The 12732-nt window shown below is 32.5% G+C and overlaps 1 protein-coding gene across 2 annotated transcripts; it reads left to right on the top strand.

Annotated features, from left to right (window-relative positions):
• The first annotated feature begins 439 nt into the window (after positions 1–439).
• LOC123702760 (wolframin) lies at positions 440–12504 on the top strand. Of its 2 annotated transcripts, none has more exons than XM_045650543.1 (9): positions 440–616; positions 1227–1331; positions 1974–2073; positions 4468–4587; positions 4937–5052; positions 8607–8711; positions 9014–10203; positions 10411–10916; positions 11226–12504. In XM_045650543.1, exons 1-9 carry the CDS (start codon positions 583–585, stop codon positions 11596–11598), a joined length of 2649 nt encoding a protein of 882 aa, XP_045506499.1. In that variant the 5' UTR covers positions 440–582; the 3' UTR covers positions 11599–12504. The 2 variants fall into 2 exon arrangements, with proteins under 2 accessions (XP_045506499.1, XP_045506500.1); XM_045650544.1 differs by having other exon boundaries at positions 1230–1331.
• The last annotated feature ends 228 nt before the right edge of the window (positions 12505–12732 follow it).

Consider the following 12732-nt stretch of genomic DNA (forward strand, 5'->3'; position numbering starts at 1 on the left):
TTAATGGTGTGCCCATTAAATTTGAAATTTTCTTTGGAAATTTCCGTCTATTTTTTATAGTGTGGCAAACGCATTACCCGGTGTTCGGTGACTTAATTTTAAAATAGTTATAGGATGCAACTTATTTATCTGCTCTAATGTTTCTATTTTAGGCTTTCTAATAATAATACGAGAGAGCAAGCACTTGGAAAGTGGGTGTTAATACGTGGGTAGCTTGCAGTAAGACAACTTGATACAGTTAGAGAATTTTTAGATAAAGCTCCACACTTCAGAGTAATTTTTAAATCCATTCACTCATATACCATCAAATAGATTATTCTTCTTTCCACAGCTTTTCTTAATTTAACACGAAATAGAGTTCCATAAATTAAACTTAATATGCGGAAACTGTAAACACCCACCAGTGAACTTCACATTGACAAATTCACTTGTGCCTTATTTTGCAATTTGCCAATTGCCAAATTGACACATTAGGACACAACAATCGATTGATAAACGTGATTTTTTTTAAATAATTATCATGGTTAAAGTAATATAATTAAAATAAGAAAGTTGTTTTTCTTTTTGTGACGTTATGAAATAATGCCTGTAGGAAGAAAACGTTGGAATCTACATGGTAAGTAATTGAAATTCAATAATTATAGTGAACAATAATATTATTATGTCCCTTTTTTTTAGTTATATGTTGTTCGAGCAGCGAATAAGCATGTTATGTACCACCTTAAAGTTGAAAAATTGATATAAGTCATGTAAAACATCGATATGAATTAAGTTTACAATTCAATGAAAAAGGACATAATATGGAATGAATTGTTTCACTAACAACACATTCATAAATATTAAATATAGCATGAAAGAACCAAGCCAACCTGTTATTGTTTGTCCTATTATTCGAGTAGATACATAGAATAAAGTGATTTTACTTTTCTATTTTATCCTTTCTAAGACTTAGTTCAATTGTTGCTATAAACTTGTATTGTGATAAACTCGTTCCAAAGATTTCACTTGGATCAAACTTACACTCACTGCAAGCCTATAATTAAATATTATAAAAATATAAATTAATTCTTATATGTATTCTTAAAGAAGTGCTTTATTGAAAAGGTTTTAAACAATTTAAAGTGTTTTTTTGCTATTCTCTTAGTTTCTACACACATAGAACACAGTGCATGAATACAATACAATAATTGGTTCCTTATTATTTTTGTTGAAACTATTTCGTTCAGATGGACCACGAGGATCTCTGAAGCGTCTCCGAAACCAGCTAGCTGAAGATGGGTGTGCCGAATCACAGGTTGTTCTGGCGAAACAATTACTAGAGGAAAAATGTGGTGAGTAAATTAATGTTTTTATTTTATTTTTATTATATATTATGTTATAATTATTGTACATAGTGAAGTCTCTTGTGGCCTTGTGGGGAATGGGGCATTTTTTTATATTTTTGAATGTTACAGATCATATAGATCAAATATTATAGATCTGTTTTAATTAATTTTCTTTATATAAAATGTATGTGATAATTGATGTAAATATGCCAGTGTGTGACTTTTTATCCTGCCAAATTCAGACTTCTTCGTTATGCCCCTATACCTCATGTTTTAACTTGTAAGTATAACAAGGAAGCATAATATTTGTAAGAGCCAGCGCGCACGAGCAACTTTGTCTCCGCAACTATTTTGTCTCTCCCATCAATTTGTATGGGGAGTTACGTCGCTACGTGCGCGCACTTTCATACTAGCCCATAGGTGGGAGAGACAAAATAGTTGCGGAGACAAAGTTGCTCGTGCGCGCTACGTCTAAGAGAATCATTATCCAAACCTATTCTATGTTTTTGTTTCTATTGTTACATGATACTGATACTGATATACATGGGACTTTCAATGAGTGAAAATTAATTTTTTGTGTTGTTCTAAACCACTGTTATTTGAGATATTTTAATGAAAAAGTTGCTAACAAATAAATTTATTTTTCAGAACTAGAGGCAGATAAAATATCAAACTTCAAACAGGCATTGGAATGGCTAATATGCGCCACTGAACAGGCACACCCAGAAGCAAGAAGAATGTTGCGAAGGTATGTTTATTAGCGAAAGCTTAGTATCGTGCCGTGTGTGAAATTTGTCCTGAAATATTTATTTTATTTATTCCAATATAATTGATATTATTTTTAAAGAACCTTTTTTAAAGACCTAATCAAAACTATATTTAGTGTGAGGGGAAATGAAAGAATATGTTAATCATATGGGTTCATAATGTTTGAAGATGGCATAATTTTTGCATGTTTAATGAATATAATATTTATTGCATATGGAAACAGAAATAAAAAGTGTCTCAATCAAAACATTATTTCCTGACACATTAAATAAAGGATCTTCTTAGATATTTATGTTTATTTTCTGTAACTGGCATTCATAATAAATAGATGACACTAAACGTCAATAATTTCAAAATTGCACGGATTGACGACATACCAACGCAAATGCCTAGTGAAAGAAAATAAAAATGCAAGAAATGATATTATGAGGTAACAAATAATGTTGTACAAATATTGACATTCCTTCTTCAACAACAATAAACATATTCTGTAAACAAATTTTCCGCTCTGACCACCATACTAGGATTTAATCGTAATGAAGTGGTAGCTTTAATAAATGAATGGGAATTTTCGTGATTTTTTGCTTTGGCAAAGGAGGTGGAGTAGGGTACAGATTGAGCTGCAGGAATTTATGTGAGTGTATAACGCATGTTGTCATTATTTCTCGTTACGACATAATAAGTGTATAAATGGCTAAACTGTACATTATAGGGCGTGGAGTTGAGAGTCGTAAATTTTATTGTGGATAGCTATTGTCCTATGGAACCTAAATCTGAAATTTCACACCGCGCAAACTTTTAGTTTTTGAGTCACGAATTTTTGAAAATCGGAAAATTTGACTCCATTTTAGCTTTGAAACGCGAACTTACTGTTATGACATTGTCAAATTGACATACAGCGATTGTCAAACGCGATTCATTTAAGGTAAAACATTTATATCTAACAAAAAAAAAATTATAATAATTTAAATTTTATATATGAAATTTGTATATTTTTTAACAACATCATTAAAAATAATTATTATTATGTATAGTTATTGTAAAATAGATTAAATAAAATAAAATTATTAATATTCGCAATTTATAATTTAACAAAAATATTAATTGTACGCTTTGTACCGTGCGGCCGTGGAACAAAACAATAACGACGTCATTTTCAGTTACCGTTCGTTTGCCGCCTTTCAGTCGAGTTCATTTCGTGTGTACTCCTGTAAAGCCCTAAAACTGTACAAAACTATTAAACTTTTACTTTTAGTATTCAAATAGGTAGCGAGGAGCGAAGCGACGAGCGTGTTAGGTTAACTCTTGAACTGCCGCACGAGCCGAGCGAGCGAAGCGAGCGTGCCTCGGCAGCGGCCGGCGAGTGCCAGAAGCGACTTTAGGGCGATTCCCACTCAAACAAAAAAAAAATACAGGTCAAGAAACTAAAAAGAAAAGCAGTTTACTAGTGAAAAGTCCCTTTATCGATTAGACACCTCAAAATAATGAAATTCAGGGAGCATGTTTCAAAAATTTAACCATAATGTCTATTACATTAAATCTGTCATATTTCAAATCAAAGAGCTAATGCAATATTACTAGTATTGAAAACTATGATTGTAAAGTAATAATTTTTATTAATTGCTTCAGATCAATGTGGACCTGGAAAAAAATACATGCTTTAGTTATAAATTGATGTTAATTTGCATCCTTGCCTGCCAAAAAGTGGTAACAATCCAACATAACCTCAAAAACTTCATTTGTAAATATGTCGAAAACTATTAATTTCCGCGCCCCCCCTTTACAGGGGAAGTTCCTAGTACCCATCCCCCCTCTCTCCACCCCCCACCACCCCCAAATTCCACGCCCTATAATGTACAGTTTAACCACCAAAATACACATTATATCATACCACTAGCTGCTCCCCGCGGTTTCACCCCCGTGGCTGCACTCCTGTTGGTCGTAGCGTGATGATATTATATAGCCTAACACACATGGGCTATCTAACACCGAAAGAATTTTTCAAATCGGACCAGAAGTTCCTGAGATTAGCGCGTTCAAACAAACAAACTCTTCAGCTTTATAATATTAGTATAGATATCTTATCCATGTCCGGTTTTATGATTTTTCTTTATATTTTGAAGTTACCTGGTCGATTCGACTCAGGCACAATAAATCGTATTGTTTCATGTTTCATACATTTTTTCTCTGTTTTACCAAGTCTTTTCTATTTTACCAACAATTTTTTTTTATCAAAATTCTTACCAACAAAAATTCGTATTACTGTCATGTTTTATACCATTTTTTTCTATGTTATCAGGTCAATTCGAATTCTACAACAAAAAATCGCATTTTTTCCTCAATTCTCACGTATTTTTTATTTTTCCACTGATAGGTGCATACGCAGCGGCGTCATAGACGAGGACAGTGCGCCGATAGTGCGCGCCAAGTCGTGCCTCGCAGCTAGCCGGCAGGAAACGGTAGCCAGGAAGGCCGCTAGAGACCTTTTCGCTAGGTTTGTATGCAAGAATAAAAATATTTTTTTAAGGAATAGAAAAAAATTCCATCATGAGGCGGGATTTGTACTCGCGTCTTTCGCCATGGCTGGCGACGCCTTGCCCTCTCAGCCACCAATTCAAGTATATAAAAAAAATTTTTTTGCTTTGTTCGGTTTTGTATATTAGGCAAAAAAAAAAAAATTACATTATTTTATATGATACAACATTTTTTTTTCTGTAAATTTGTACACCACTATTGAGTAATGAATTTGTGTGATGAAATATTTGTGTTGAAATGTATTTGATGAAATTTATTTTTATGTGATATTAACAATTAAAATTTCTAATAATAATTTAATTTTCCAGTTTATCAAACGGAGAGCAGTTTATAACAACGGCGCAGTTAGAGCGGCGCATCCGTGAGATTTGTACAACTACCCTCAAAAAGGAACAGGAAGATGAGGCTTTGGATGAGTCACATGGTATGTTAGTAAACTGTTTGTTTATTTAGGGCCGATTTTTCAATCCTTGGTTAAAATTTATCCGTCCAATAAAGTATTACACGAACATTTTAAAATATCACCTGTAAACTGTCAAATACGGATAATTAGAATACATTTTTGAAATGGTAGTTTAATACGTTATTCGATGAATAAGTTTTAACCAAGGATTGAAAAATCAGCCCTTAAAATAATATATTTGTCTGTATGATATTATAACTTTAAAACATTCTTATTGTTCATGACAGGATATAAACATCTATCTCTGTTTAAATGGAGTATATTCAAGTTAATTTTTGTCAAATCTGTGATTTCGCAGTTGAATTATCAATAAAACGCGAAAAACGTGACGACGCGGTTGGCGCAGTGGTAAAGTAACTACCTACTGAGCCGACGGTCCCGGGTTCGATCCCCGGTCAGGGCAAATATTTGTGTGATGAACTCAATTATTTGTTCTTGGGTCTAGGTGTTATTATCTATATATGTATTTATTAAATATCTAGACACGCGGCAGCGTGTCAAGCCGAGTTCAAGCGAAGAGAACTGGCGAGCAGCAGCCGTGTGTATGTTTACACGAACCATTTCGAGCCACTTTTCACCCCCTTATAACTCGAAAACTATTTAAGTTACATAAACCAAATTTGGTACATATCAAGAGGACCTCAAGATAAACAAGAACCTTAAATTTCATAAATACAGATTAAACAGTTGCGTAGATATTAATATCCAAAAATCGCAATTTTTAAGACTGACTGACTTATAGACATATACAAAACCTAACCCACTTCCAGATGACCTAGAAAGTTCAAATTTTGTAATCAACCAGGTAATAGTGAGTGTACAAAGGAAAAAATCAGAAAATACTGAATTTATTTGTATTTAATTTTTTTTTCAATGACATAAATTTTGTTTGTATGGAAAAATGGAAAAGTTTAAAAAAAAAGAAAATAGTATATTCACCTTACTAGTCTTAAAAAATAGATCAAAACTAATCAGTGGCCGAAAAAAATTTTGAAATCCATCAATAAATGACTGAGATATAGATTATTGAAGTTTACATATTTTAGGACGAAACATCTGTAGATTCGAAGCGCCTCTGACATCACACTCACTCGCGCTAGTATCGCTAGGGCGGATTACTTCGATTGCATGATTTCTTTTAGTTCAGGATACATCGCCCATTTTTGCAAGTGACTACTATCAAGCTAATTTTCCGTTTGTAGCTTTATTTTGATGAGACGCCCAATAATTTCGTGTACGAAAGTCTCGATTGCGGTAGCTAACAGAAATAACAAGGATACAAATTTTTGATTTGATGGTTCTCAAATATTTATTACTAACTGAATTTTTTTTTTGTTCAATCTCAAGATAATTACCTAAATTATTCGAAAAAATATTTGTCCTACAAAATCTATGATTGGTTCAAAGAGTCCCCCTTTCCAAAGTGTATCGATAACGAGGTCATCATAAATGAATATAATTAAATAATATTAATATAATATAATTCAACAGACATATTGTTCTACAAATTGCGTAATAAATATTTGAGAACCATCAAATCAAAAATTTTTATCCTTGTTATCTCTGTTAGCTACCACAATCGAGAGTTTCGTACACGAAATTATTCGGTGTCTCATCAAAATAAAGCTACAAACGGAAAATCAGCTTGATAGTAGTCACTTGCAAAAATGGGCGATGTATCCTGAACTATTTATTCAAAACTGTTATTAAACGTAAAATAAAAGAAAATTGTAATAAAAATATTGCCTTTATTGCTCATACAGTTAAAAATAATATGTAATTTTACATATTCACATTTATTTATTCTTTATTTATGAGTGTTTAGTTTAGTTTTAATTTCAGTGTAAATAAATAAATAAATAAATAAAATCTTCATTTTGCTTTAAACATGGTATTCAATGATGATACAATTATATTAATAAAGCACAAACATGTTTAGCCAATACAAGCATGCAAAAATAATTACCATAAATGGTGTAATGGAAGAAGGCTTCGTCGAAGGTCGAAATGATTTAATTTGCGTAATATTAATATGAGTGAAACAACCTTAGGCGCGTTTAGAGTAAAATTTCAAGATCGCGTCATGGCAATACCGTAACGTCATGGAGTAAGGCGACGATTCTTCTACAACGATCTTTGCATCTTGGTAATAGTGTGTGTACAAATTCACGCTGGATGTTTAGAAAATCATATTGTAATCTTTTAAACAGAAAACGAGTTTAAAAAATTGCAGATAATGACGGGGCAATGTGCGCTGACATTCATAACATATAAGAAAATATAGAAAATAATACTAAACAAACCATACAGAGAAACCGCAAGAAAAAATAAAAAAAATCGTATATAAAAAGTATTATATTCATAAAGTAAATCAAATTTGCAGAGTAATTTTCTGTACAAAAAGTAATGATATCCCACCAAAAACATTAATGTAAAATTTGGAGCCGAGTTCAATCGTTGACTTAATTTGCCAAAAAAAGAAATGAGATCTAAATGTGTGCCAAGTTCTGCAGACAGTCCAGAAATTTATTTACAAAGATGTATTAAGTTCTTAGGTTGACTGAAAGCTCAATTGTTTTATTTTCCCTTAGAGAACAATGTTTATTCCAAAATATAACTTTTTTAATTTGAATAATATAATTATTTTCACAAAGCAAACAACTAATGACCTATTGAACCCCATAATTTGATGAGGCTAGTTTTACATACTGTTTATATTTTGTGAGGTTCTTAAAACTAGCCTCATCAAATTATGGGGTTCAATAGGTCATTAGTTGTTTGCTTTGTGAAAATAATTATATTATTCAAATTAAAAAAGTTATATTTTGGAATAAACATTGTTCTCTAAGGGAAAATAAAACAATTGAGTTTTCAGTCAACCTAAGAACTTAATACATCTTTGTAAATAAATTTCTGGACTGTCTGCAGAACTTGGCACACATTTAGATCTCATTTCTTTTTTTGGCAAATTAAGTCAACGATTGAACTCGGCTCCAAATTTTACATTAATGTTTTTGGTGGGATTATATTTATCGTCGCCTAGTACCCACAACACAAGCCTTAATTGAGCTTACTGTGGGTCGTGGGACTAGGTCGATTTGTGTAATAATGTCCTATAATTAAAAAAAAAAAAACTTGGTTATGTATAAATAGAGAGTAGGATATGAATAATTTCTGGTAATTTAACCATGCTTCAAATTTTGTCAATATCTGGTATAATACTATTATTATTTAAATACCAAATTAAAAATCATTTTATTACGAACTAGCTTTCCACCCGCGGCTTCGCCCGCGCATTCAAAGAAAAACCCGCATAGTTCCCGTTCCCGTGGGATCTCCGGGATAAAACCTATCCTTTGTCCCGGGGTAAAAAGTAGCCTATGTCCTTTCTCGGGTATCAAAATATCTCTATACCAAATTTCATGCAAATTGGTTCAGTAGTTAAGGCGTGATTGAGTAACAGACAGACAGACAGAGTTACTTTCGCATTTATAATATTAGTATGGATTTTTCAGATGAAGCCCCAGCATTGAATGATGGTCAAGCATTGGAGTCACTTCAAGCCGGAGACCACATTCATGGCAATGGAACTATTCGAACCGCCGAAATTAGTCGTGAAGGTATGATTTTTAAGTAACTGATTCTTTAAGAGTCAATTAGAAAAAATGTTTTAAACCATGTAAATATGTGCAAATTAACTCCTCAATAAAACCTTGCATATAACGGAATTGTTAAGTTCTCAAAAATTTTATGGTGATCTATTTCTCCTAACATTATGTTAGTCTTAATTAGTCTTGATACTATTGGCATGGCATAGTAATGAGTAGGTACTAGCGTATTATTCATGTAAAAATTGAAAGATTTCGAAGATTCGATTAACTGTTCGTGTACGCAAAACATATTATTTTCATATTATTTTCAGAATACCCAGAGCAGTGCAGTTCGAACGACGAAATCCGAAATCTCACAGTAGATAATCTAGTTTCCGCCGCCGTAGACTACTGTCAGGGCGAATTGCCTCTAGTCAGCCACGAATTGACCCTAACAGACCCTAGCCTTAAGGCCCTAGACCATATCCCCATATTACAACAGGCCTTCTTACATCCCCAAGTGTTCATACAAGTTCTATACCTAAAATTGCTCTATTATTTTGGCTCGCTATCCTTCAGATTGTCCAATCTAGAACTCTCTTTGCTACTCGTAGCCTATCTGTCAGTTAGCACGGACAGTCTATACCATCTAGTACCTTTAATTTTGTATTATATAAGCATCGTTGCCATGGTGATTTGTACGTTTAAAATGTTGCTGGCTAAACGGCAGTTTATCGATTTTCGGAAATGGTCAGGATTGTTTCTGAGGTATAGTGATGGCAACTTGCAGCCGGACGAATCGGAAAATCTCTTTGTGCGAAATAATTTGGGGCCGTTTTTGCAATTTTTCTTGGCGCTTTTCGTCAATCTGTTTCTCTATCCGTTTATAGCTACGCAATGGGTGCCGTTTTCTGAATTCTGCGTTCTATCATTTTGCCTCATGTTTTTAACGCTGTTTTCTTTCGGTACAAATGGCCGACCGTACCCTGATGTTTTAGCATTAATATCCTTTGGGATTAACGTTCTTGCGAAGTATCCGTACGAGAAAGATACAGTCGTCCACCAAGGTTGGCGGTTCCTCGATTTGCACATATCAAACTATCCGTCTTATATACTCGGGAATAGCATTGAGTTTTGTTTGAACGCTCGCGTGTTTTTCTCTCTTTTAATACCCGTAATTCTGATAGCAATGGCTAAAAGGAGTAATTGGCAAGGGTTCTTCAAGTACACCCTACCACATTGTGTTACATTGAGTTGGTTGCAAATGTTCATAACTTGTTCGCACGGGTGTACGACATATGGTTTGATACGGGGTACTTTAGCGCTGGTGTGTTCTTTCCTGTTTTTGCCAATAATCGGTATTGTTACGGTTACGCTACCGATTTTTGCGTTTTTACAATATATACCGGTGTCGAGGTTGTTGTATACAATGACGGTTTTGCTGAGTTTCGCTATGGGGTTGGGTATCACGTGTTTGTTGGCGAAGACAGAGGCTACGAAGAAATTTGTCACTCCTTTCCAGGTATTTTATTATTTATTATCTACTTATTATTGTTAGATTTAGTTAAATAGCGAAATTGAGGTTCTTTTTGAATGAATAAAAAATAGACTAATAGTTCTTTCAGTAAACTTTTTAGTACACGTTTTTATCAACCTTTTGGTCATATAAAGTCACTTTAATGTGGTATGGTCTTACAGTATTATATACACATGATTATTTCTCTTACAGCTAAGCATCGGCATAATAACTCTAATATACTTCAGCAACCAGCTAATAGTTGGATTTCAAGATGAGGGCGTGCCTTCTGGTCTCATAGAATTACTAAGCGAAGACAAAACCAGTCTTAAAAACCTTCTCAAGAACGAATTTATAACAGATTACGAAGATAATTCGCATTACGTAAATTGGGACGACTATTACAACCAATGCCATGCGCCATCTTGGATTGAAAACAACATGGCAGCCACTCAAATTAAATGCTCTGTTCTGGAAGGTTCTAACGTTAATTGGGAAGGCTATGTTAAAGATGTTAAAATAAAGAGTGTTAAAAATAAATGGAACGATTTTGCGTCATGGCTGCCGGCGTTTATTAGAGAGTACTTCAAGTGTTATTATGGACAGGAATTTTCGACTCTATGCCAAAAGGGGGAAGGTCTAAATTTGGAGGATTGCGAATTTGTACGCAGAGTTGCGAGGCAGAGCGGGAAAAGTTGTCACTTGAATAATATGAATGAGTAAGTATGCTATTGTTATATATGTTTTGTTAGTTTCAAGTATTATAATAAAAAATGTATATCTATAAATCAGCAAAAAAATCACGTCAGTTGATTTAAGTATTATAAAATCAAGATTCTTTGCATTAAGGATCTTTATGATATATTAGTGTAATGACACTCAAATGAAAACTAAAATAATTCATTAAATGATGCTTACAATTTAGTTAATAATTATAGTCGAATAAAAAGAACTCGAAACAATGTCCAAGCCAATTAATTAAGTAAAACTGACAAAATTATATTTTAATACAACGTTATTATTTATAGATACATCTACGAAGTGAAAGTCAGCATGGAAACGAGTGGGGGTCTACTAAAGCGTCACGCGGAAATCGACATAATATTCGACCATTTCTTCACAAACTACACGAAACTTTTGCGATTAGACGACAAAATACGTTTCAAAGGGACTCTATTGAATGATCCAACAACACATTATAATATTGGCTCCAAAGATTTGAACATATTAGGTTATGAAATTAGTTGTATGGAGTGTAAAATTGCGCGCGGAAGTCGAAGTACGCCGGCGCCATCTTTGTCGAAACTGTCAGAATTATGTCGTACTATTGTGAACGATTGCATTGTTTCTACTAAATATGTATTGAATTTCCTATTGAATCCAGTGATAGTTTTTAAATGATGTTTTTTTTTTCAGTGTGTAAAAGGGAAATTCGTTACTAATTTTTGTACGTTGATCACGTGTTTTTAAAATTGCCATGTTAATGAGAGATTGTTAATTTTTAACTGTTTATAGTGTAGAAATGAATATATATGATAGTTTTTGATGTGTGTAAGTCGTTTTCTGTTGGGGGCTATTGGCTCTGCTATTTAAATTATGGGATATGAATATCATTGACATGTCTAGAGATATAAGACCAACAAAAATATTTTAATAGAAACTATGGTTTGAATTATTGTTTTAAACACAGTGCTCAAAACTGTTATTTCCAACATTGCTTTTGAAAAATGAGCCGTATTCGCCAAGGAAAAAGGTCTAAATTACTTTGTTTTATTAAGTAAAATCTACACACTTCGGCTTGTTTAAAAAGTATTTTTCATAATCGTATTAAATTAAATTTGAATGACTGGGGAAGTATTATATTTATTTGCATATAATTGTATGTTTAAATTTGTCCTATAATATCGAAAATCATGGTCTTTAACAATTAAAAAGATGATCTTAATAAAAACTGATTATATTTAAGCCATGTTAATATCCAACTGTTTTATAGTTTTAATAATTGATCTTCCTTAATTTTCAATAGTACTAATGAACTTTATAATATACAGTATGGTTTACAATCCAAATGTTCAATGAATAAGAATAATGTGAAAGTAAAAAATGAAATAATGCTGCTTAATTTTTTAATTTAAATTTCGCATTTGTAACCGACTAAATCGAACCGTATGAAACCGCCTTAGAACACTTTAATTGTTACAAATGAAATGTATTTTTATTGCAAATGTTATTTAAATTATTATTGAATGTGACTCGTTCTCAAAACGAATAGTTTTCTGTATAAATATATATTTTCACGGAACTGTATTTTGTCTTTTATTGCATTGAAATGTACTAAACCTGAGAAAAGTCCTTATCTCGCTACTTAACAGGCACAGATGTGACTATAATATCCTTGAAGGTATTTTTAATATTAAATGATTTCACTACATGGATATAAAATTATTAATTAGTAAAGATTAAATTATTAATTAGTTAAGATAATGATATTAAATTTTTAATTAGTAAAGATTACATTTTTGCTAAATTTTTATC

This window comes from Colias croceus, chromosome 24 (assembly GCF_905220415.1).
Source record: "Colias croceus chromosome 24, ilColCroc2.1".
Classification (NCBI taxonomy): Eukaryota; Metazoa; Arthropoda; class Insecta; order Lepidoptera; family Pieridae; genus Colias; species Colias croceus.

Excerpts from the sequence above, each read along its gene's own strand:
- LOC123702760 (XM_045650543.1), top strand. The coding sequence starts at position 583 with ATGCCTGTAGGAAGAAAACGTTGGAATCTACATG. Across the intron at positions 2,074-4,467 it reads GCAAGAAGAATGTTGCGAAG|GTGCATACGCAGCGGCGTCA; the intron begins GTATGTTTATTA and ends TTCCACTGATAG. Across the intron at positions 8,712-9,013 it reads CGCCGAAATTAGTCGTGAAG|AATACCCAGAGCAGTGCAGT; the intron begins GTATGATTTTTA and ends TATTATTTTCAG.